At 41.3% G+C, this 26759-nt stretch overlaps 3 protein-coding genes across 3 annotated transcripts; all 3 read right to left on the minus strand.

Moving 5' to 3' along the window:
• Window positions 1-727: 727 nt before the first annotated feature.
• LOC101467523 (V-set and immunoglobulin domain-containing protein 10-like 2) lies at window positions 728-4854 on the minus strand. Its single transcript, XM_012922645.4, has 7 exons — window positions 4777-4854; window positions 4408-4698; window positions 3865-4200; window positions 1364-1486; window positions 1256-1280; window positions 1057-1157; window positions 728-876 (listed from the first exon to the last, which is right to left on the minus strand). The coding sequence occupies exons 2-7, from the start codon at window positions 4541-4543 to the stop codon at window positions 728-730; spliced, it is 870 nt and encodes a 289-aa protein (XP_012778099.3). The 5' UTR covers window positions 4544-4698; window positions 4777-4854.
• Window positions 4855-13116: 8262 nt separating this feature from the next.
• Window positions 13117-22834, minus strand: LOC143420675 (V-set and immunoglobulin domain-containing protein 10-like 2). Its single transcript, XM_076888795.1, has 13 exons — window positions 22728-22834; window positions 21697-21972; window positions 21187-21465; window positions 20831-21088; window positions 19839-20114; window positions 19230-19505; window positions 17804-18082; window positions 17448-17705; window positions 17079-17369; window positions 16253-16609; window positions 15882-16001; window positions 15763-15787; window positions 13117-13313 (listed from the first exon to the last, which is right to left on the minus strand). Exons 1-13 carry the CDS (start codon window positions 22825-22827, stop codon window positions 13268-13270), a joined length of 2841 nt encoding a protein of 946 aa, XP_076744910.1. The 5' UTR covers window positions 22828-22834; the 3' UTR covers window positions 13117-13267.
• Window positions 22835-23908: 1074 nt separating this feature from the next.
• LOC143420717 (V-set and immunoglobulin domain-containing protein 10-like 2) lies at window positions 23909-26151 on the minus strand. Its single transcript, XM_076888826.1, has 5 exons — window positions 26139-26151; window positions 25670-25945; window positions 24833-25108; window positions 24289-24585; window positions 23909-24180 (listed from the first exon to the last, which is right to left on the minus strand). Exons 1-5 carry the CDS (start codon window positions 26149-26151, stop codon window positions 23909-23911), a joined length of 1134 nt encoding a protein of 377 aa, XP_076744941.1.
• Between the last annotated feature and the right edge of the window lie 608 nt (window positions 26152-26759).

The following is a 26759-nucleotide window of genomic DNA, read 5'->3' on the forward strand; positions in this document are numbered from 1 at the left end:
TGACAGAGCTTCCATGGTGTTTTACAGATGGCTGTGGACCCCGCTTGTACCTCTCTCCTGACCTCCTCTGTATGTATTGATGACAATTTCAGTAAAACATGACAAATTTGGATTCGTGACTCCATAAGAACTGTTACCACTAATTTTCAGTCCAGTTCTTGTGTATTTTGGCATACCTCAGCCTATTCTCCCAGTTTTCTTTCTTTAAGAATGGCTTTTTGACAGCCACGCTTCAGATGACACATTTCTGATCAAGTCTGATGTTTTGGTCCCGTTTCAGGTCTTTGTTGGATTTGTTCATTGACACGACTTTCAGATACTGTTCATTTGCTGTAAATAGCCTTTAGGCCTGCCACTTCTTTTGTCCTCTGCTTGTCCATTTTTTTTTTCACAGATTGAAATAAAGAAAAATGAACAAATAATGTTTTCATGAAAATCTGATATTAACAGGGTGCCCAAAGACATGATTTCAAACTGACTCTTTGCTGGGTTTAATGTCACATGTGACACAACAGTGAACTTTCTTATCAGTGTTAAAACCATTAATGTGGAAATGCTCAGGTACAAGGACTGGACTGAAAATGAGTGAAAAAGCAGCCAATGTCCAAAGAAAAACCCATCAGAAAGCCTGAAGATGTATTATTGTCTCCTTGGAAGCAAAATATGAAGAAATGGGAGATGGCTCAAGGGTTTTGCGTATTTCCTGCTGGATGGGTCGGATATATGACTACGAGCCTGTCGCCTTGACAGTGATGGTGACGCTGACTGGCTCATTATCGTCTCCAGAGGGAGGGGCTTGGCTGGTGGTTGTTAGGGTGGCACTCATAGGTGAAGAAGTGAGGGGTGAAGATGCCCGGGGTAAAGCCATGGCTGGACCTGCAAAACATCAAAGTTCAGCAGATAAGACAGATGTGCATTACGATTTTTAGGCCTGCTGACGGTTGAAACATCTGCTTAGAGATATTCCATCACTTCCATGTGGGCCATCAGCAACGTCCTATATGGGTCTATATGTGTGTTTATAGGTGTATGGTCATTTAGGGTAGCTCATCTTGCCTAGGCTGGATGATCCACCAATCTCCTCTATTCCTCCCTCTGACGTGCTGACCACTTCATCCTCTGGGAAGTTGATGTTTTCCCTTGACTGGCTGTGCTGCCTGGAAGCAGGAAATGTTAAAACGCCATGTCTGTAGCAATAACTGCAAACAGGAAATCATTAATTCTTGGTTTTATAGACATATATCTAGATACTCACCTGCCAAATAACAAGTCATGTAGTCCTGGTGGAAAGAAGACGACATTAAAATCACAATGATTTTAAACAGATCAGCAGGATATTGGTGCTCATGTGCGGTGGACTCACGAGGGTTGTTGTTGCGGTTGCGGATTATGTACATGAGCAGCAGAACCGTAAGAATGGCTGCAAAGAGCATCCCACCAATAGCCGCTCCAATCACAGCAGGGTACACATTGTAGCTTGGTTCAGCTGCAACACATCATAGTTACAGATTGCAAAAAAGTTCATATCTGTCAGAACACCGCAGCTACATCCAGGAGCTCGAGTGGTTCTCAACCCAGGTCAGTGTATGTCATGATTTGAAAACATCACTTTACTATTATCCTGTAAATAAATGTTGCTTAGGTTCTTCTTTAAAAGGAGCTCTGTTGAACAGAACAACGTGGATTCATTCATTCATTCATACAAGGGTTGAAAACCACTGAACCATCCTACCATGTTACAGTTCTAGTCAGATGTTTACATCTACTCATCGGGGGCATGAATCTCATGATAAATTAAGGGTTTTAATGATTTATTTGAACTGTTCTTTTTTCAGGGTGGAAGGATTGTACAGCATACATCTTTAATGACTAAAAAAACAAGAATTAGGTGCACAATTTTCTTTTTTTCTGTAATCAACAGAAATTAGCCTGTGTTAGCCTGTTTCATCTGCATTTTCAACCATGTAGCTGCTGATTAATGATGAAAATAAAGAATTTGGAGGTAGTCCTCCATCTTCACTATTCCACCCACTTTATGAACTTTATGTGCCACCATTGACGTCTGGCACAGTGCTCTTAGCTTTGAAAGTCTCACCTTTACTCCAAACATACCTCTTAGTCATTGTGGTCAAATAGTTACCTTTAGTGTGGACAGTGATACTGGTGTTCCAGCAGTTTCTAGTTAATGGGAGGCTTGAGCCTTGTTGGTTCCTGGGTTGTTCCTGAACAACATAACCAATTTCCTCTGATCTGAGGGTGACCGTTTGGGTTTTCTTTGCGTCCTTGGCAAAGTGGAGGCACATCAGAATAACTTGTACTTATGCACTCTTGTTTGAACCAATGATCTTAGAATCTGTTTTAGAAATGGCTCTAAGAGACTTTCCGAACTGCAAATCTCTTCACTGAATTTCTTGGACTTTCTTGTTGTTGTGAGTATTAGTCAACCCAGGGAGTGCCCTCAGATGTAATAATTCTTTATTACATCAGTAATAAAGACATATGCTGCACCATCATACAAGCCTATAAAAAGAAAAAATCAAAGAAATTGCTGAAACCCAAAATTACATTCATGCCAATGATGAGTGTATGAAAATCTGACCATAACTGCACAGGTTTCTCTGCAACCTAAATAAAACAAATGGCTTATTCAGAACAGTTTCCTGCAATAATATAATACAAAGTGGCACATTTATCACACAGGATGAATTCGAGGGAAGATCAGGAGGACAGAAAAGAAGAAAGTAACAAGGAAGTGAGGGAAAGGTGTGTAAGCATGAGGTATGTGTCGTTGTTTGCATGTGTTTTTGTTTGAGTCTTTCACCTGAGTGGATAACAAAAACAAAAAAACACCACAGTTAGACACATTAATCATAACACAACATTAAAGATTGTATCTCATAATTAGCAATGCTGCTTGAAAGAATCTTTTATATTCCTGTATAAAAATAACCTGAAGCATCATCTGATTTTAACACGAGTGTAAAAAAAAGACAACACAGTTAAGCAAATGACACAAAATATTATCTACCACCTAGGGAGATCCTAATGAACAGACAGTACACAAATAATGGGAATAATAAGTCTTTGTTTTACTCCATCGAAGTGGTTGAACATCAACGCAAGGTGTGCAATAACGCCCTCTTTCACATTCATGAGTAAATAAGCAATCATGGTGTGCTTGGCTGTTCAAAAAGAACTCTGTCCAGAGCACATAAGAGTCCTGTTGGTGTGATATTTGGCCCACTGTGTGAGAACAAAATAGATGCTTAATAGATGGTTTAACTGTATTTTAATTGTATTTTAATTGTAAATTGCGTGTTTGGAGAAAAGAGATCACTTCGTTCCCGCCTGTTATGAGAAAGTTGCAGCAAGATGAGGATCCTGTTCGATCACAAATTGATTTAATGCTAGTTTTTTTTTAACGGGTAAAGTAAAAGTCCCAATTTTAAGCCAATTTCTTGTATGCCAGACCGATGTTTAAGGTGCAGTTACTTCTGCATAATGTTAGGTCTGTACAGAAAGCAATGTTTCACATACCTTTGTCAGTCACAGTTGGATTGGATCGTCTTCCTCAGTAAAGAACTGATCATTAATATGTTTGTATCATTTGTTTAATTGGGGTCTTATCTACTTTTAGAGCTCATCGTGATCATGTTTTATGTCATGTTAATGGAGAAGTTTGAAACTGAACACACCTTTCAGAACAGTTATTATTACATCTATATGCATCATCTATATTACATATTATATATTACATGTTATATTACTTCATCTTTGTGATTTTGCCTCTTTTTATTTAAGCTTAACAAGCTGAAAATGCCCATCTCTTTGCTAAAAGTCTCATATGTCTCACATTTCCTGTACCTGGTGTCTTTGGAGTAGAAGGGTGTCCCACAGTGCGGTGGTTCACCGGTATGATGCGAAACTGGTAGGTAACCGTTGGCGTCAGGCTCCCCACTGTATAAATCCTGACAGCTGGATCCTGGAGGATGTTACGGTACCAGACTACGGGACCAACTTTCTCCTCCTTCCCACTTCCTTTCCTTTGTGGTTGCTCAGACATATTTCGGTGCTCCAGGAAGAAACCTGTCCAGCCTCCAACTTCCTGGTTCTTCACCACCCACTCCAGCTCCACCTCATTACGCTGTCGACTGGTGTACATCACTCTGACCAGGGTTGCATTGGGTGGCATGGGGTACTCTACAGAGATAACACAAACAAAAATATCCTCATCTGTATGACTTCTTTGTGATGACCACTTGTAACTTTTTATATAGCTCATCGACTTTCAAGTGGACTGTAACTTTATGGACAATAATTGTACAAACATCAGAGGTGTTATAGTATTCTGATCTTACACTCAGCAAGAAAGTAATTTAGAATTAAACATAGATTAATAATTCTTACTCTTGATGACTAAAGTGATATTGATTTCGGTTCCTCCCACTGCGTTGGAAGTGGAGCACCTGTACTCGCCGCTGTCTTGAGTTTCATCTGTGTCTCTCACAGTCAGATTGGCCCATGCAGACGTTCTCAGAAGCATGTACTTTGAGGTGTCTTGCACACCGACACCCTGATTATTAAACCAGGTGATTTCATTGACAGGAAGGTAGTTGTCTCTCAGACTGCAGGTAAGCTGAACGTCGCTCCCCTCGTACACAGACACGACTCTGCGCTGTGTCTGCAGCACTGGTGCCTCTACGTGTGACAATGTACAGACTAATTATTTAACAATTTATATCTGCTATTTGTTGTACAGTGAGAATGTGCACTCACCCAGTGTGAGTCTGCAGGTCTTGGTTTGGACCAGAAGTGGGTGTTTAGCGTGGCAGGTGTAAGGTTTCCCACTGCGAGCTGTGCCATAGTGGAGGATCAGGATGTTGAAGGTTTGTTCCCCACCTTTGCTCTGACCTTCGGGGCCCTCCCACCACACCAAGGCTTTCGGGGCCCCTCCCTCCCAGGAGCAGGACAGCGTCAAGTATTGTTTGTCTTTAGTCACAAAAGCAAAACACAGTGGCTCTGCAGGGGGAATATCTGATGAAGGAGAGGAGAGATATAAACACATTCAGATACATGATCACAAAACTGCCACTAACTTATCTTTTACTGTTTGTTGACATTGCTGCACTCACATGTGCGTGTGCTGCACTGTGTCGACTGTTTCAGGGCAGGATGGGAGCCCAGGCATGTAAACAAACTGTTATTAGAAGTCAGTCCTCCAGAGGGCAGCATGATGGTAGTGCTGGAGGCTGAACTTGTTAGCTGGGCTGTGTTGGACTGATCTTGTATCAGGTCTCCAGTCCAGTGGAGGGAAGGTGAGGGGAATCCACCAGGCCAGGAGCACAGCAGCCGCAGAGAGGTGTGATTCAGAGCCGGCTCCACAGAACAGGACGGGGAGCCATCAGGGGGGTCTGTGGGGATATGATAGAGGTAACAAGGTAATGATGTGCCGAGTGGAGTAAACTGATGTCATCAGGGCCCGGAACCTTTTTTTTTTTTCCAACTATTGCTACATTGTTAAGGTTGTTTGGTTAAAATAACTATACATAAATTATCGAAGAAGAGATATGTTGTTATGATTTTGCTGTTTTTTTCTTTTGTTGGTGGTGGAGTTCTTCTGAAAATGTAATCTTAGCAAATAGCAAAAACATAAGACGTGTGCAAAACCAAAAGTAGGGAGAGTGAATGACGTGCTTGCCATGATTGTGACGTCACAGTGAGATACCTGCCAGAGAGTCCCATCAACTTCCAAGATGGTCCAAACAGGAGAACAGCTCAGCAAGCTTTCCATTATCTGCTGTGTGTGTGTGTGTGTGTGTGTGTGTGTGTGTGTGAGTGAGACAGAGTTTGAAGGCGTTTAAGCTTTTGAAATAAGTATATCAGATGAATGTGCTGAATGGAGTCAGAAGACATTCAGAAAAAGAAACTGAAAAGGATTCTGCATTAAGTGAAATGATCAGGGAGATGTTTCTAGGTCAGAGATCCTGGGTGAAAATCAAAGATGTTTAACCTCCTAGGACCTGGCATCCACATATGTGGACATCACATTTTGGGTTGTCTAGACCAAAAAACGTAATTTTGCTCTACAAGGGCCTGATATCCACTTATGAGGACATTATACTGCCCCTGTTTTATCAAAATTAAAAACGAATATCCTCATATGTGGCTCTCTTTTTCTTAGGAACAAAAAATTCTGGTGATTCTTTGTTTTTACATTCATCGGGTCCCAATATGCCCAAATATCAAAGAGAAATTAAAAATACATGCCATGGAAGAGTTTGGGTCTTAGGAGTTTAAGCTGTTGATAGTATTGTACTGAAAATGTCAAATCTGAACAGTTTGATCACATTTGACTCTTTTACACTCCTTGCAGTAACAAGAGAACAATAGGCTTTAGGGTAGAATTGACAGAGGAGTAAGATGCTTAATAGCATGATCAGAGATCAGAGGTCACACTCACAGTAGACGGTCAGGCTGATGGTTTTTTTGGAGCGGGTGTTAAGGTAGGTGTTCAGAGCCAAGCAGGCGTAGTCGCCAGTGTGCATGCGGAGGATCTTGGTGATGGTGAGCTGCGGCCCGCTGTAGACCTGTGAGTTGTTGTAGAACCAGACATACTGACTGGCTGGATTGGACTGGGCCTGACACAGCAAAGAAACAGTCTCTCTCTCCAAAGCCGAGTAACCCCGCTCTGTTATACTGTACGGAGTTACGTTTATCTGAGGAATGTCCGGGCCGACTGAGGAGAAAAATCATTGCTGTGAAATTTAATGTGATGGACCTTCTGCTTCATTTAAAAATTGTCCACAAAAGCTGACTCATAACAAAATGTTTCATCCAAGTTAGTTTAGATTCACAAGATGACATTTTCTCTGAGAGTGACAAATGCTGATGATGCTGTAATTTACTGATTACTCACACAGAAAATGCCAAAGACAAGTTTAAATTACACAGAAAATATCAAAGTCATACCAATTTCTGTTTCTTTAAGACTGTAACTTAAACCACTGTCTTATTCTTTTTGCTTCTTTTTAAAAAAAAAAAGTTTTACAAAAATCTCCATATTGATCCAACTTCCTCAACTTACAGATGGTGTCCAGCCACAAGCGGTTGGAGCTTTCACTGTTAACTGCGTTGCTGGCCACACAGCGGTACCAGCCGGTGTGGTTGCGGTTGACGTCGGTCACATTGATAACACTGCTGTCGCCCTGTGCGATGATCGTGATGTTACCACTGCGGGTTTCATGTTGCCACACGTACTGGATCGGTCCAGTCCCATTTTCCAAATTGCAGCGCATCCACATTGTAGATCCTTCCACTGGAGATACTTCACTCAGCGAGAGGTAAGGCTTAGTGACGGGGACTGCATTGGCGGCGAAGAAACACAGTGTTCAGTAACTGGAAAGATCATTTTACAAACAGAACAAAGCTGCAAGTTCCCACAAGCAGCAACATTGGAGATTGAACATGAGACCAGTGTCAAAAGGGGCCCTACAAAGGGGCCCTATGGCTAATTTTTTACTTTCTCCTGCCTTTACTTATGCTAATTTCGATTACAAAACAGGAGCTCACCACTGTTAGCATTTAACATTTTCAATGCAGTCATTTGACAAAATAATGTTTCCTTTTCGGTATTTAATCTAACAGCTTTTCTACAGTCTCTGCTCCAGTCGAAGTGAATGAATTTTTTAGCAATAGTTCTTTCATGTCTACCATATTGCACTTAATGAGCTTCTCAAACATATTTCTTGGGTGGTTGGTGATGTTTCCTGGAGGTTGCTGACTCTCACTTGTGGAATCTGGTTGCAAAGAAAGTGCTACACCAAAACCCTCTGTGTGATTGCTTTGGTTGCTATCAGAGTGCCACAGTTGCTTGTAGTTTTTTGTGTTTGTCTGCAAGTATCCACTAACTACTAGCTAAGTTGCAGTTGGTCAAGGCCTATGTCACTTAGGCCTTCTTCATGTGATCCTACATTGAAAACTTGATTGTTAAACATTTAAATTTGCTGACAAGTTAATTGTGTGGTTAGTGGTCACCTGTCTGCAAAACCTCAATACCGTTTATGGAGGCACTTGCCAAACAAGCTAGTTTACATAAGCTGGGCCTCCACCCCCTTATCCTAAAATTCCTATTTTGTGGGCTTGAAAAAACAAGCTCACCCTTTAAAAAGGGTGAGAAATAATCGGTAGTGCCTGTATTCATCTTTTGTATGCAGTCTATGGTCCCTCTATGGCCAGCCTTAATACAAAGCTATAATCTCCTGATTATAGGGAATTGTGTTTTAGACTTTTATAATCTAAATCGTCTTTGCCAAATAAAGTAAAGAAGCCTTTATTTCATAAAGTTTTAAAATGCTCTGTTCAAAAGACCAACAAATAATCAAAAGACAAAGCAGCACATGCTGAACAGTAGAGTTTCTTAGATGATAAAAGTCAAAAAAAGAGAGAAATATCTACAGATTTTTATTTTCAGTTGTTCCATCTCTTCCTCTTTCTCTCCAATGCACATGGCAACAGGGATAGTAATACACTGTATAATAATTTAGGATAATACACCCAAGTAAACACAACAAGTCTACTGTCCTATTTTGGAATATATAAGACAAATTAGCCATGTTGGAGAAATTGGGCAACAAGACTGAATGTCAGTCTCTGTTTCAGCTATAAACTGACTAAAAATTTGTAGCATTCATGACAGCAGGAAGTCTTACCTCGGACAATGAGATGCACGTAGTAGTAGTAGACTTTGGGCTCGTTCTCTATGTCATAGAAAGCCTGGCAGGTGAATAAGCCTTGTGCAGCCAGAGGCAGCTTCTCAATGCTTATAGCTGCACTGTTTGAGATGACAGTCAGCTGTCCCAGCGTCTCAGCCAGCTTCTGAATCTTCGGTCCTCGTCCCACATTATACACCACAGCTTTTATGCCTTCAGTACCAGGCTTGGTGAAGCTCCATATGTACATGTCAGGTACAGAAGGACCACACTCCAGGATCACGGCTTTGCCCACTACCCCATACACACTGGCGTCCTGGTACACCACCTCATACATCTGGGTGTCCTTGTACACAACCTCTCCATTGGGGTTGATCTGCAGGGCTGGTGGTGGGAAAGGATACAAAGATATGAGTGTAAAGGAACAGGAGACGCTGGTGTTGTTTACCTCGTCGGTGTTCGGTCACAGGATTGATTACACAGTGAGTCTCAGAGGCAGCGTAACATTGTTACAAGTGATTCCAGGCATTTCTTTTCCTTAATTTCCACATGCAGGTTCTAAAACAGCTTTTGCTAGCATAGCCATTCTGCTTGTTATCTACAGTGCCCTGTGACCCGTCATTTAAATCAGTAAGAACCAAATAACTGTAGATGCATCAGTGTATTTGCTGCTCACCCCAAATTTGATTACAGAAATGCCAAATATATGTTCTTGGCGAATTTTGAAATGTTATATTGAATACTTTGCATTATTTATACAGTCTACATACTGATATGTGCTTTCAGAAAATGTAAATGTATGACATGCAAGTATTCAAATCCTACATTTTTGCAACAGCATTCCAGATCATGAAGAATTCACTTCTCTTAATTTGCTGTTTTAAAGGATGTTTAAAAAGTAGGGGTTTAAATGAATCCACAGACACTGGAAAACTCTTACCATTTGACCCCAAAGTGACCAGACTGGTAGTTAGATATAGAATGGCCAGTCCTAGCAGTGGAGCCACCATGGTATCATGATGATCCCGAGTCCAACAACCTCTTTACTCCAAAAAAATGTGGAAAAGATCAAAAGGTGAAGCCTAACTGACCATTACAGCCCTCCTTCAGATGCCTGATGTTCCGTCTTTCGTACTCTCTGATCTGCAGGTCTTCTTGGAGATTCCAGTGCATTCAACTGAGAGTAGGAAGGGACGGAGGGTCAGTAAACTGATTTAGGCTCAATTATTAATGTGTTTTCCTTTCTCTCTATCCCTCTATCCTTCTTTCTTTCTCCTGCTGGGTTAGAATAACACACTGACACCGAGACCATCTATTATACAAGAAAGCCACGTAAGTGGATGGGCTGGCCTTTCACACACACACACACACACACCTGCACATTAACTAATGCAGTCACAGTTGCAGCTGAATCTGTCATTTGCGGACTTAATACCACAATCCTCTACACTGGAATTTCATACAAATTTCAGATCTCTGGAATGCCATAAACATATATCTTTATCTATATATAAAATTTCTCTCTCTATATATGTAAATGTATAAATATATACAAGACAAAAATATATAGGTGGAGAGCTCTGCAAAAACATTTATGCAGTCAGAGTACGATTAAACTGCATTTGTAATGTGCAGTCATCTTGGGTGACTTGTGAGATTAAAGGCTTCAGATTTCAAAGGTTTTATGAGGATCCAAGGAGCAGAGTAAACTCTACCAGTGGGATTAAAATCATTCAGTAAAAGTATTCAGTATTTCACCGTCATGTTGCCTCACAGCATGCTCTCATTGCATGCCAACATTTAAAAATGTGATCTCCACTTTAAAGTGGACTGCAAGAATGCACAGTCTGTCCATCAAACACTTTTATTCAGTAATTGTAACCATTTTCAACATGTTTTTATGTTTATACAAGAGCAGAATAGACTGCTTGGTGGAGCCGTGAGTATGTAATGTGAGACGTTTGTCATGAATGAATGCAGGGCGCAGATCAGTTTCCCTCACTTGGCAGACAAACAGAATGATGGAATACAGCAGGTTACTCCCTTATTTAGGGGAAACTAATCAAATGTTAAAATGCAGCTTTATCCCAGCGTGAGATTTATTTAGGGAAATTAAGGCGTCTATAGTCCCGTGCAATTAATTCCTCAGGCACAGAAATGTGCCGTTCAGAATCATAATTTCTCAAATCAGATGCAGCCTTTCACTACAACAATTTGGCTAAGAGCTCTTTTCTATTTGTTGGTTTGTTTTGTTTTTGTATTATATTTAGCATATAGACAAGAAAAGTTGGGACAGTGTCATGTTTACCACTGTGTAACATCCCCTCTTCTAACAACAGTCTGTAAACACCTGGGAGCTGAGGAGAGCAGCTGCTGGAGTTTTGTGGATATAGCTGCTTGATGATACTTCAAATGTTTTCACATCTAGACGTTTCTACTTACAAAGACATGTTGCTGCAGTAGATGCAGTATGCGGTTTGTCATTGTTTTATTGAAATATTCAGGCCTTCCCTGAAAAAGATGTCACCTGTTGCTCTAAAACCTGTATACACCTCTCAGAATTGATGGTGCTTTTTCAGCAGCCAAGTTCGTAGGCACCATGCCATCAGAGACGCAGGCTTTTAAGCTGAGTCAATGGTCAGTGACTTTATTGTCCCCAGTGGGAAATTGATTTGCAGCATGTCCACACATCAAACAACAAATACATTTTTTTTTTTAAAAAAAAAGAAGAAAAGAAAAGAAAAGAAGATAAGCACTGAAAAAAAGATGGTTCCTTTTCTCTTTGGTCCAAGGAAAAGGTGCCTATGTTTTCCCAAAAAGAATTTCAATTTTGATCCACATACATGTTCATAAACAAATTATAAAGTGTCTTATTGGTTGTTATATTTCTGTTACCTATACGTTTATGGTGACTTCCAATCAGTTTGCTTTGTCTTTTTTTTTTAGCATTCTAAACACAGAATTCAGCATTTTGAAAGATGTTACATGATTTATGTACAGAGCCATTCAAGATGTTCTTGCCTCCATGTTGTCCAGTCATTCCCAGTGATGGACACCTTTTGATACAGCTATAAAAGATATTGTGTGTAAAGCTTCAGTCTTGACCAAATATGACCAAATTTATGTTGATGTTATGTAGAATGATACGAAACGGGTTGTAAGTCTCAATAAATAAAAAAAGCTGTTTTTTTTTTTACGTATGTGGACTACAAACACTTAATCTTCTTTGATCATCTCCAGTAACATCACCTGATATCTACAATGTTCTCTTTGCTACTGTAGTGTGCAGTGTGACTATGCCGAGATCTGTAAGGCATCAGAATAAAGGCTTAAAAAAGAGGTTTTAAAAAGATTTTTTTTAGATCAATCATTTTACTTTAAGGGAAATCATTGAAATCATCTAAAATTGGCCTAAATTTCAAACTACTGTCGGTGAGTCCAGCACTGGCCACCCTATCCAAATCACCCTAACATCAGTTGATGCAGAAAACATCTACAAGAACTCCAAAGGTGAATCACAGAATTTTTTCAGGTAATTAGAAGCTATTGGTGTAAAAATGCACATATCCACTGATCTGAATGAGAGATGTGCCTTATAAAGTGACTTTTTCTAGTGTCTGAAACTAGGATTTCTTTCACAAATACACATTCACACTTGAATAGACACACTGGGGGCAACTCAAGGATGCTTCAACATGCAGACTTGAGGAGTTGTTTCTAATTGGTCGATGAACCACACTGTGTCCTGAGTGGTGACGCTGAATTGGATAAGCAGAAGATGGATGAGTGGATGGATGGATGGACTCAAAATATTTCTCCTATTTTATAAATAAAAAACTACAGTAGGCTGGTCAGAGTTTTCTGTATAACATTTAATTTACTGTGTCGAACATGCTTTAAATGACTGTGAGCTTTGCAGTGAAAAGTCGATGTGGGGAACTCGTAACTTTTTACTGTATTTTAAAAGAGCTCAAAAGCAAACTGTCAACAAAAATAGTCACATGTGAATTACAGCTGAAAGAGAGGGGCGTGTGACTATGAGCCCGTCGCCTTGACGGTGATGGTGACGCTGACTGGCTTGTTATCGCCTCCAGAGGGAGGGGCTTGGCTGGTGGTGGCGGGGATGGGGGTGGCAGTCATAGGTGAGGAGGTGAGGGTTGAAGCTGCTCGGGGTAAAGCCGTTGCTGGACCTGGAAAAAGACAAACATCAAAGACTATTGTTGGCATTTTGTTTTTTTCAACAAAGCTCATAATGAGGGAAAAATGAGCACATATCTATTAGAAAATGAAGTTCAGTCCAATTCATCATTTGCATCTATGCAGATGGGTAACTAAGAGTGCTGGCATTGATTATTGCTAAAAGATAAAGTCATAAAACAATCAAATAAACAACAACAACAAAATCCATAAAATAGAACCTAATGAATTGGATTTTTTTTCATTAATTAAAAATAGAAAATAATTTAATCTGGACTCGAGACTATGAATCTATAAATGTGTCTATTCAACTTTCCTGGACTGGGTGATCCACCAGTTGCTCCCTCTGACCCACCAAACACTTAATCCTCTGGGAAGTTGATGTTTTCCTGCGACTGGCTGTGCTGCCTGCAGTCATCATCAAAGATGAAAAGGCATTACAAATAGTAATCGTTACCATCAGCGCTGCGAACTGGAAATGTTTCATTACCAGTCACCAGACACTTCATTAGGTACACCTGTTCACCTTATTGTTGAAGGGGTCCTTACCTGTGCATAAACAGGTTTTTGCCATACCTGCCAAAGCCCCGCTGCATTTGTGGCTATAAGTGTGAGTTAGAGCTGACCCGCTTAATGCTTATGTTTTCATTTTAGTAGAAGCAGCTGAGAAACAGTAGAATACAATGTCAAGCTAATGATTAAAGGCAAGGAGTAGATGTCTAAAAAGGGAAAATATATGAGTGTTGCCTCTGTGTCTAAAGGCCTTTACAAACCTAACTAGTAAAATTCATGCTAATGTTTCCAGCGTTAGTCCAAATAGTTTTTATACTCGCCTGTCTTACTAAAGTTGTTCACAGCCGTTAATTTCATATGATGAATATTCTGCATTTGTCTTTTTGGATCAAGCTCGATTTTTCTAATTTTTCAGTATAGAATAAACAGATCTCATCAGTCAGATTAATGCTTTTGGCAACAAGTGCGCTTTTAAACTCAAAACTGACTGCTTCGGGTCAATCGTCTCTAAAATGATTTCTCTGCCTCCTCAGATCTGGGCCCATCTCTGCTAACTCGAACTCAACGTGCGCCACTGACATCCTGAAATATGTACAAAAGTGTCGATGTTGCAGTTTCAACTGCTGCATCAAACCATGAAATTGTCCCTGCTGCTCCCTTCTCTTGAGAACTGCATGAAACCTGAGTCTCAGTTCCACTTTCCTGCTTAGAAACTTCAGAAGCAGCTCATCGTCTCTTGATGTCGACCTCTTTTTTCCCCCCAAAGTTCCTCTTTTTTTTAGACTTATACTGTGTATATATACATTACAAAAACAAGTTCACATGTGAAAAATACTGAATGTGCAGGAATCTGAGGTGAGTCTTTAAAAAAAAAAAAAAAAAAAATTTTATTAGTCCGTACTATGCAAGTAACTGGGAATAAATGCTAGAATGAAAGAATCTCAAGTTCAGAGGGTCCATTACCAAGTTTACTTATTTAAAAATAAGTAATACTGTGAATACGTACTATGAGACTTTTAGTAAATAGCCACATGGGACCACCCACCAGTGGGCCCGCCATTTGCAGGTATTGACATCAATTGTCTTGTTGAACTTTATATTGCAATATCAATAGTTGAGAGCAAGAACTTTCTTTTACCAGGAAGAAACCTCTGACAGAAGCAGGCTTAGGGAAGAGCAGCCATCTGTCTTGAGTGGTTGTAGGGGTGGAGGGGAAAGAGAAAAGAGAAAGCAAACATTCCTGCTAAGAGCGGCACATAAACACAGGCTGTAGCAACATAACTAAGAGCTGCTTGAGGGTTGCTTTATTTACTGCAATCTTAATCAAAAGGGAGGTAGAGCAGTTGTCCGCTTTCTGATTCTGGAAATTCTCAGAATCAGAAATAAGCCTTGAAACGGAGCTTGAAGGGCTCTATCGGGATGATATAGTACAAAAAGAGTTTAGAATTTAATAGAGCCTGATTATTCAGGCTCGTTCTTTCCAGTCCTTGTTATTACTCTTGCTGCAGTGTTTTGAATCAGCTGACAGCTAAAAGTATAAGCAGAAAAGACTCACTAATATTTACAAATGCAGGATGAAGAGCTCCATTCGGGCATCTCTTGACGGTGGCGTTTTGTACAATTTGGAAGGCACAGAACTAGAAAAAACTGAAGAAATTATATATCTGCTGAGTACAGAATGCCTTGTTTTTCCCCTGGAGGACCTGACATGATGGGGCAGGTGACCTCTATAAGCTGTAGAAACACCCCCAACCTGAGTCAATTTCTTTTAGATGTTTCTTACTGTTAGGAAGTTTTTTCTTACCATTGTAGCCAAGTGATTGCTCACAGGGGGTCATTTGATTTTGGGGTTTTCTCTCTATTATTGTAAGTTCTTTACTTTACAATATAATGCTACTCGAGGCAACTGCTGTTGTTATTTGGTGCTGTATAAATAAAATAGAATTGGACTGAATTGAACTAAAAAGCACTGGATGATGTTTTCAAGACCTTACTTAACTTGTTACCCCTTGAACATCTCTTGAGTACCTTTAATAACAAGTTTTGACACCTGAGTAATGATCAATAAAGACATGGTTTGATGATCATTAGAATAGATTCTGTGTTTTCCCGAGGTTATCCCTTGCAAGCTGTACAAGCAGAGGTTACCCACAATAACTTCTGATGAACATGTAGCCGTTTTGTTCTGGAAACAAGACTGAAACATAACAGAAATGGTTCAGGTCAGAAAATATCACAGAGAATTCAGACAGATTGGAAAGTAAAAGATGGTCCAACCCAATACTACCAGTGTGTACCTAATAAAGTGCCGGGTGAAGGTTGCAACAGATACACATATACTTACAAGCCAAACAGCAAGTCATGGAGTCCTGGGGGAAGATACAGAGTATTAAAGCTACATAATGTTGCTTTATGCACAGGTCAGCAAGATGCTGGTGGTGGTCATGTGTGTGGAGGACTCACGAGGATTGATGCTGCAGTTACGGAGGATGAACATGAGCAGCAGAACAGTGACAATGGCTGCAATCATCCCACCAATAGCTGCTCCAATCACAGCGGGGTACAAATTGTTGCGTGGTTCCACTAAAACACATCAGAGTTAAACATTGCAAAGGAGCTGAGCTCTGTGAAAACACATCTGCAAAGTGATAAGCATTCACCGTACCGTTATCCCATAATAGGAATGACTACTAGGTTCCACATTAATGTAAACTCTGTTGAACTAGAGTATTGTGGGTTAATTTTTCAGATACATTTTAATACATTTTTGTTAAAGCCCCCCACCCACTTTGCCCAATTCTTTGCCAGTCTCATATGTCTCGCATTTCCTGTACCTGGTGTCTTTGGAGTAGAAGGGTGTCCCACAGTGCGGTGGTTCACCGGTATGATGCGAAACTGGTAGGTAACCGTTGGCGTCAGGCTCCCCACTGTATAAATCCTGACAGCTGGATCCTGGAGGATGTTACGGTACCAGACTATGGGACCAACTTTCTCCTCCATCCGCTCACTTGAAGAGTCATTCCCACTTCCTTTCCTTCGTGGACGCTCAGACAACCATCGGTGCTCCAAAAAGAAACCTGTCCAACTTCCTGCTTCCTCATTCTCCACCACCCACTCCAGCTCCACCTCATTACGCTGTCGGCTGGTGTACATCACTCTGACCAGGGTTGCATTGGGTGGCATGGGGTACTCTTATACACACATAAAACAAACATAAATAAATATGACTTCGATATGACATCAATCCAGTTTGTATATCTAATCAATTAATGTGTGGATTTCCATTAAATAATGTGTAGTCAATTCTCAGACTACTAATTACTTTTAAGTAATACTTCTATTACCAATATATTAAACTGGAGATATTAACCCCTCGGCTGAATTTAGACAGTGAAAGCATTGTCTAAACTGCACAAAAGTAAAAAGTGAAAGAATGAGTTTTCCATGTTGTTTTTTTGTGTATTGAATTCTGATTTAAGGTGTTTTTAACTGGAAAATATCAGGAGAAGAAGTCGACACATTTCCCTCTCGCTTCACATCTTTATTCTAAGCTGACTGAGATTCATATGCTGTACAGACTCAAGGAATGTAATACAGTTCTCAACAGGGAAATTATTCAACAAGCCCAAAAAAGATCAGAAAAATAAAACAGGTCCTTACTCTTGATGACTAAAGTGATATTGATTTCGGTTCCTCCCACTGCGTTGGAAGTGGAGCACCTGTACTCGCCGCTGTCTTGAGTTTCATCTGTGTCTCTCACAGTCAGATTGGCCCATGCAGACGTTCTCAGAAGCATGTACTTTGAGGTATCTTGCACACCGACACCCTGATTATTAAACCAGGTGATTTCATTGACAGGAAGGTAGTTGTCTCTCAGACTGCAGGTAAGCTGAACGTCGCTCCCCTCGTACACAGACACGACTCTGCGCTGTGTCTGCAGCACTGGTGCCTCTACGTGGGACAATGTACAGACTAATTATTTAACAATTTATATCTGCTATTTGTTGTACAGTGAGAATGTGCACTCACCCAGCGTGAGTCTGCAGGTCTTGGTTTGGACCAGAAGTGGGTGTTTAGCGTGGCAGGTGTAAGGTTTCCCACTGCGAGCTGTGCCATAGTGGAGGATCAGAATGTTGAAGGTTTGTTCCCCACCTTTGCTCTGACCTTCGGGGCCCTCCCACCACACCAAGGCTTTCGGGGCCCCTCCCTCCCAGGAGCAAGACAGCATCAAGTATTGTTTGTCTTTAGTCACATAAGCAAAACACAGTGGCTCTGCAGGAGGAATATCTGATGAAGGAGAGGAGAGATATAAAAACGTTCAGATACATGATCACAAAACTGCCACTAACTTATCTTTTACTGTTTGTTGACATTGCTGCACTCACATGTGCGTGTGCTGCACTGTGTCGACTGTTTCAGGGCAGGATGGGAGCCCAGGCATGTAAACAAGCTGTTATTAGAAGTCAGTCCTCCAGAGGGCAGCATGATGGTAGTGCTGGAGGCTGAACTTGTTAGCTGGGCTGTGTTGGACTGATCTTGTATCAGGTCTCCAGTCCAGTGGAGGGAAGGTGAGGGGAATCCACCAGGCCAGGAGCACAGCAGCCGCAGAGAGGTGTGATTCAGAGCCGGCTCCACAGAACAGGACGGGGAGCCATCAGGGGGGTCTGTGGGGATATGATAGAGGTAACAAGGTAATGATGTTTAAAGTGCGGTGAAATCAAGGCCCAAGAAAGATGTTGTGTATTTACAATGTTGGGCATGAGTAAGTTATAAAATTATTTGATTATATACACATATTTTGGGAAGCTGAGTTCAGGTTCATGAGCAACACCCAGGCCTGATTACTGACAGAACCAGAAGCTGCTTTACTGGAATCTGTCTGACAAAGTGAAGTAGGCGAAAAAAAACTCAGATAGCAACACATCAAAGTTCTAAAGAAACTCAAGAACAGATGAGAAACAACGTCACTGACATCTATCTGTCTGGAAAGGGTTACAAAGCTACTTCTAAGTATTTCGGATTCCAGCGAGTTATCCACAAATAACAAATCAAAACTTGGAACAGTGATGAAACTTCCCAGATGTAGCAGGCCTACCAAAATTACTCCAGTAGTGCATCAACAACTCATCCAGAAAGTCACAAAAGAACCCAGAAAAACATCTAAAGAAATCGAGGCTTCACTTTCCTCAGTAAAGGTCAGATTTCATGATTTAACAACAGCAAAGAGACTAGGCAAAAATGCTCCAAGGAGAAAACCACTCCTGACCAAAAAGGATCACAAAAGCTTGTCTCACATTTGACAATCACAAAACACGTTAAAATGGGTTAGGAGTCGCCTTGGAGTGGGCTATAGCAATGAAATGGCCATTATATTTCTCTACCATATTTGTCCAATAAACATGGAGCATGGTCTGTCTTTGTAGAAACTGAGGTGTGGCACTTCTGCTTCTTGTTATTTCTTATTGACATCTTTAATTAGTATCTGAGTCAGACGTCATCCCCATACTGTGTTCATCCCCACAGCCAAGGATGAATTAAAACAAAGGAACCTATGAGGATTTCTGCATTATGGTAAATGTTAAATGGCCTGTATTTATATAGCGCTTTACCAGTCCCTAAGGACCCCAAAGCGCTTTACATATCCAGTCATCCACCCATTCACACACACATTCACACACTGGTGATGGCAAGCTACATTGTAGCCACAGCCACCCTGGGGCGCACTGACAGAGGCGGAGAGGTTTAATTACAGGAGAGGTTTAATTGAAAGTGAAATGATCATAATGGTTAGAGGTCAGAGGTCACACTCACAGTAGACAGTCATGCTGATGGTTTTTTTGGTGCGCGTGTTGAGGTAGGTGTTCTGTGCCAAACAGGTGTAGTCGCCAGCATCCACACGGAGGATCTTGGTGATGGTGAACTTCTGCCCGGTGTAGACCTGCGAGTTGTTGTAGAACCAGACGTACTGACTGGCTGGATTGGACTGGGCCTGACACAGCAAAGAAACAGCCTCCGTCTCCAGAGCTGTGTAGCCCTGCTTTACTGTACGAGGTGGAGTCACATCTATTTGAGGAACATCTGGGCCAACTGATGAGAAAACGTAGCAGTGCATGTAAGATATACAAGAAACAAACAACTTATGCTGAAAGCAGAGCAAGAAAATGTTGTTAAGAGCTAAAATTCAAACCAGGGTACAATGAAAAGTTTTATCATGTGATCCATGTAGGATCACACACAAAATTACTGCATCCTGTTGCCATTAGGTCACCAACTGTGGCGGTCATTTGTTGTAAAGCAGCTATAATGCCAAAAATTACTCACTCAGTCTGATCAGAAAAAATAAGCCATTGACCAAAATATCATGATTTTGGTCATTTTTTCTTTTATCCAGTGATTCCCTACCTCAGCTTCAATACTTACAGATGGTGTCCAGCCACACGCGATCTGATGTCTGGCTGTTGATATTGTTGCTGGCGACACAGAGGTACCAGCCGGTGTGGTTGCGGTTGACGTTGGTGACGTTGATGATGCTGTTGTTGCCCTGTGCAAATGTTGTGACGTCTTCACTGCTGGTTTCACGTTGCCACACATACCGGATCGGTTCAGTCCCATTTTCCACATTGCAGCGCATCCACATTGAAGATCCTTCCACTGGAGAAGTATCACTCATCAGGATGTAAGGCTTATTGACGGGGACTACAATGAAGATGAATAACACAGATGTGTCTGGATGTTAACAGTCAGTAGTAGAACTGAAGGGCAGTAAACAAACACTAAAAAGATGATCTTATAATTTCATTTCCAGTATGTGTAAACCTTTGGCCAATCAGGACACCAAACTGAGAAAGAGGCTCAAAGTTTCTCGAATAGTATAGGTTTAATCTGATGTGGGCATGTTAATACAAAATGACTAATAAATGCTGATGCAGTGATACTATTTTATGAAGATAAAGGGACATGTGTATACCATTTGTCATTATGCTCAGACTTAACCAGTCATGTTTTGCAGAGTTCAAAGGACAAATTGTTGTCGCTGAGATTTTTTTTAATAGATCAAGTAAAGACAACTCTTAAATGGTCAGCTTTAGAGGCACAATGAACCTTAAAAATTTAAAAAACAAACAAACCCCAGCTTATGAACACTGATAAGATCATTTTGAATATATTTGTACTGCTGTATAATTTTGGGTAGTAAGACATCACATATAGATTTTTTAGCTGGTGGTCAGTTATTGCATGTGTTGTATCAAAGGACCTCAGATGCTGATTTTAAAATCATGTTAGTTTACTGAAAGATAGATAATTTGTTTCCAGGTGGAAGGAACACTCCAAATAATTTCCCGTGTATACAAATGTGACTCTGCACTGCATCAGCATCGATCAAAAAGAATGAAGTGAAAATGTGCACTGACCCAGCGTGAGTCTGCAGGTCTTGGTTTCGACCAGAAGTGGATGTCTAGCATGGCAGGTGTAAGGTCTCCCAAACCGTACAGTGCTATAGCGAAGGGTAAAGTTGTTGGAGGTTTCTTCTCCACCTTTGCTCTGACCTTCGGGGCCCTCCCACCACACCAAAGCTTTCGGGGCCCCTCCCTCCCAGGAGCAGGAAAGCGTCAGATACTGTTTGTCATTAGTCACATAAGCAAAACACAGTGGCTCTGCAGGAGGAATATCTGATGAAGGAGAGGAGCGATATAAACACATTCAGATACATGATCACAAAACTGCCACTAACTTCTCTTTTACTGTTTGTTGACATTGCTGCACTCACATGTGCGTGTGCTGCACTGTGTCGACTGTTTCAGGGCAGGATGGGAGCCCAGGCATGTAAACAAACTGTTATTAGAAGTCAGTCCTCCAGAGGGCAGCATGATGGTAGTGCTGGAGGCTGAACTTGTTAGCTGGGCTGTGTTGGACTGATCTTGTATCAGGTCTCCAGTCCAGTGGAGGGAAGGTGAGGGGAATCCACCAGGCCAGGAGCACAGCAGCCGCAGAGAGGTGTGATTCAGAGCCGGCTCCACAGAACAGGACGGGGAGCCATCAGGGGGGTCTGTGGGCATATGACACAGAAAAAAGTTATTGTTTGGCAGCGATACTAAAGACGTTAGGTAGAAATTATTATATCAGAATAAAATAAGTGTTTTCATCATTCGATATTTCCACTTCCCAAGAGAAATTGTTTGTGTGTCTGTGAGTACACAAGTAAGAAGAACACACGGTAGTGGTACAGGGCCAACAAAGGAGTTGAAATCATGGTCAAGAGGTCAGAGGTCACACTCACAGTAGACAGTCAGGCTGATGGTGTTATTGGAGCTGGTGTTGAGGTAGGTGTTCTGTGCCAAACAGGTGTAGTTGCCAGTGTGCATACGGAGGCTCTTGGTGATGGTGAACTTCTGCCCGGTGTAGACCTGGGAGCTGTTGTAGAACCAGACGTACTGACTGGCTGGATTGGACTGGGCCTGACACAGCAAGGAAACAGCCTCCGTCTCCAGAGCCGAGTAACCCCGCCTGGTCATATTGTACGGAGTCACGTCTATCTGAGGAATGTCTGGTCCAACTGAGGAGAAAGAATATGAATTCTTTCCCTTAATCAAGAAATAAGGGACACAGGCGTGTTATGTGAAAAACTCATATTAGTCTGATAAGAAATCTTGTTTTATGCTACAGTAAGAAAATTAACCCTTACTTGATACAGCCATAACTACAAGCTTTATCAACAAGGAAAGCTTCAAGCCCAATCTTAAAAGTAGAGTAGCTCTCTGTCTCCCAAACCCAAAGAGGGAGCTGCACAGTAGAGACCCTGATAGCTAAAGGCTCCGCTTCTCAGTGTACTTTAGGAAAATCTAGGAACAACAAGTAAGCCTGCACTCTGAGAGCACTCAAAATGTTACTGTTAGGTTTTGAGGATGTTATGTAAATGTGTAATTAAGGGCTATATGTGAGTAGAGGGACTTTTAATTTGGTTCCTGATATTACAGAAAGCAAGAAGTCTGAGGTGTTTTCGAGCATCTGTGGGATTTGTCGGCGATATAAGTCAGATCTATGGAGGCCCTATCTTGCAACGTATGGGAATTAAAGGATCTGTTGCTAAAATCTTGGTGCCAGATACCAGCACATTCTCTTTAAATTTAATCAGACATAAAATATCAAAGAAAAAACTGAATCATGCTGGGTACTAAAAAAATCCAAGTATAGAAAACAAAAATTTCGCTTACTTGTGGTCTGTAACAGTTGTGTGCTTTTAATTGCTTGTAGTTTTTTAATGTATTTACTGAAAACTTGTTTTAAAAATGTTTATATATTAAAACTCACACAGAGTGTTCAGCCACAGGCGGTCAGATCTCTCGCTGTTGACGGCGTTGCTGGCAACACAGCGGTACCAGCCAGTGTGGTTGCGGTTGACATTGGTCATGTTGATGATGCTGCTGTTGCCCAGTGCGAAGGTTGTGGCGTTACCATTGTAGGTTTCATAGTGCCAGGTGTACTGGATCGGTTCCGTTCCATTTTCCACACTGCAGCGCATCCACATTGAAGATCCTTCCACTGGAGAAGCATTACTCATCAGGATGTAAGGCTTACTGACAGGCACTGTGTTTAAGACAAAATCATACATGCAGGTCTGTTGAAGAAGAATATTGTCACATTTTTGACTAAAAATATGGATTATATGTTAACCTCTGGTATGTAAGCTTTAGTCAAATCCAGGTTCAAAGCTAAGAAAGGGGTCAAAGACTTCAAAATATTTGTCCCAAAGTTTTTCTCAACCAGTATAATTTTGTTCTTGGTTTGACCAGACAACATCTGTAATGGCCTGCTCATATATTAAAATGCAGATTTAATAGGAAATATAAAGCATGTTTACAAACTGGTAAAATAAATTCTTTTGGTCTCTATGGATGCAGTAGTTTCTCTATTCATGACAGCTTTCCTGTTTTCCTGTCTTCCTCTCTTCACCCCAAACTGTCGATGCAGATGCCCGACCCTTAGTAACCCTGTTTCTGCTTGAGGCTTCTTCCTGTTAAATGGGAGTTTTCCCTTCCCACTGTCGCCAAAGCGCTTGCTCATAGGGGGTCATATGATTGTTGGAGTTTTCTCTGCTTTCTTTGTATTATTGTAGTATCTATCTTACAATGTAAAGCACTTTCAGGCAACTCTTGTTGTGATATGGTGCTTTATAAATAAAACTAAATTGAATTCGTGTGGTTGAGCAAATTCGTATGATGAGCATTTGTTATAACGAAGCATCACTCAGATAAACGTGACATATTTTAACTTATTCTATGTAACATCCTGAATTAGAAAATATAAATTCAAATAAATTAATAATGGCATTTACGTTTTATTCCTTCCATTAAAAAGGTCTAAAAAATGTCTGGATTTGTACATGAAGTTGTCACAATTCAAAGGCTTAAAATTTTAAGGATCCTTTAAAATCTTTGTGCAATGTTTGTGTAGAAGTGATAACATGGTTCTCAGATTAAGTAAGCTGAACATCACTCGCACCGACCCAGTGTGAGGCTGCAGGTCTTGGATTGAACCAGAAGTGGGTGCCTGGCATAGCAGGTGTAAGGTTTCCCGCTGTGAGCTGTCCCGTACGGGAGGATGAGGATGTTGGAGTTTTCTTTTCCACCCCTGCTCTGGCCCGCAGGTCCCTCCCACCACACCAAGGCTTTAGGGAACCCTCCTTCCCAGGAGCAGGACATCATGAAGTACTGTTTGTCATTAGTCACGTCAACAAAACACACTGGCTCTGCAGGGGGAATATCTGATGGAGGATAAATCAAATGAGTGATGTTGAAAGTGTATAATCTTCACATTTACTCTCTCATTTGTTTAACTTTCTGTTGTTCTTTGTTGACATTTCTGCACCCACATGTGCGTGTGCTGCACTGTGTCGACTGTTTCAAGGCAGGATGGGAGCCCAGGCACGTAAACAAGCTGTTATTAGAAGTCGGGCCTCCAGAGGGCAGCGAGATTGCAGTGCTGATGAGGATGGTAGTGCTGGAGGCTGAACTTGTTTGCTGGGGTGTGTTGAACTGATCTTGTATCAGGTCTCCAGTCCAGTGGAGGGAAGGTGAGGGGAATCCACCAGGCCAGGAACACAGCAGCCGCAGAGAGGTGTGATTCAGGGCCGGCTCCACAGAACAGGACGGGGAGCCATCTGGGGGGTCTGTGGGGGGAGAACATATGAAGTTAGAAGTTGGTAGGATATTCATGAACAAGAAAGATGAAAATAAAAGTTGTTTGTAGTGTTTTATTAAAAATGTGAAATTGTGATTTTAATGACATTGTAGTGTTTTATAATCCTGGTAAATGCAGTACAGCGATGGAACAGCTCAGGTCAGTGCAGCATACAAGGATTGACAGAGGAGTAAGATGATTAATAGCATGGTCACGAGGTCAGAGGTCACACTCACAGTAGACAGTCAGGCTGATGGTGTTATTGGAGCTGGTGTTGAGGTAGGTGTTCTGTGCCAAACAGGTGTAGTCACCAGTGTGCATACGGAGGATCTTGGTGATGGTGAACTTCTGCCCAGTATAGACCTGGGAGCTGTTGTAGAACCAGACGTACTGACTGGCTGGATTGGACTGGGCCTGACACAGCAAGGAAACAGCTTCCGTCTCCAGAGCTGTGTAACCCCGCCTGGTCATAGTGTACGGAGTCACGTCTATCTGAGGAATGTCTGGTCCAACTGAGGAGAAAGAATATGAACGCAAATCAAGAAATAAGGGACACAGGCGTGTTATGTGCCTGTGAAACAAAGAAATCTTTGTTTTATGCGACAGAAAGCAAACTAACTCTAACTTGATCCATCATTAACTACAAGCTTTATCAACAAGGAAAGCTTCAAGCCCAAGCCCACATAACACAGGCGTGTTAAATGCAGATTACAGAAAGCTAATAAGAAATCCAGTTTAAAGTAGGACTCTTACTTAGTTTTACATTAGCAGTTGAGACATACAGCAGCTAAATTAACCCTAATATGTGTAATTCCCTAAAAATTCAGATAATTGCATAATTTTTGTACTGTGATCAGCATTTTTTGAATTTGGGGATAAAAGCCAAATTCTTAACAGGGCATTACTTTTTTTTTTAGATGGAAACAATACAGAAGTAAATAAATTTAACTGAAAAATGCTCAAAACACCTTCAGTGCATTAAGTTTTTACATACTGATGCTTTCTTTTAATTGTTAAATGAAGAAATGAATAACGAATGAAGAAATAGGTCTGCCTGATCTAATTATACTCACAGAGGATGTCCAGCCATAGACGTTTGGAGCTCTCGCTGTTGACGGCGTTGCTGGCCACACAGCGGTACCAACCGGTGTGATTGCGGTTAACTTTGTTCATGTTAATAATGCTGCTGTTGCCCATTTCAAAGGTTGTGGCGTTACCATTGTAGGTTTCATAGTGCCACACATACAGGATCGGTCCAGTCCCATTTTCCACACTGCAGTTCATCCACACTGTAGATCCTTCCACTGGAGGAGCATTGTTCACGAGGAGGTAAGGCTTGCTGACAGGCACTGTGGTTAAGATAAAGTTACACACGTGAAGGTATGTTTACCGTCTTCACTGAAAATGAGTCACAGTGTTCAATAAATAACACAATCTTCAGCTTCGAAGAGGCTTTGATATCAGTTAATCTTCCCAAGGCTCCTCCCCCTCAGTACCAAGGACCTCATTTTTGCACTTATAGCCCAGTCACAAACATCACACCCTTCAACTCCATTATATACTTTATCACACCATTTTTGATTGTTAATGCACTCTGGCTGTTGTCTTTCTTCTGTCAGGAATGCTTGATGGCATGTTTAAGAGAACGTGTCAGATTCTAACATATTTCAGAGTCTCCATCTGCACTTCACTGCCTGGGACCTGGGCCTGTTTTTGTGTCTTCCGATGTAGTCACAAGGCCAACAGCAACTCCTGTTTAATCTGTGCTTGTAGTAGTAGAGACCTGAGACAAGTACAACAAACAAGATAACTGCTGCATGCACAAGGAGGAGGATCTGGTCTTTGCCTGCAAAGACAAACAGCCTGGCTCACAGTTACCTTCTTGGTAATTTTCTGAGCAACCAAATACATAAGCTCTCCTCTTGTATCGCTTTAGTGGAAACCACGTTTCCACTGCAAGTCTCTTTGGAAACTTCTTTGAAAAACATCTTTCACTACGTTGAGCAGCAAAGCGAAATACTGCCATTGATGGCTAGTAGCTTGAATCAAGAATCACTGATCACAGCAGGTGACACTGACAAGCATCTTGGAATTTATGGCAGGCTGTGTTGACCAACTGAGCTCCAAAACTGTGTGTAGGGTGATATGAAAAAAGGGCCCACA

Source organism: Maylandia zebra, linkage group LG10 (genome assembly GCF_041146795.1).
Source record: "Maylandia zebra isolate NMK-2024a linkage group LG10, Mzebra_GT3a, whole genome shotgun sequence".
Classification (NCBI taxonomy): Eukaryota; Metazoa; Chordata; class Actinopteri; order Cichliformes; family Cichlidae; genus Maylandia; species Maylandia zebra.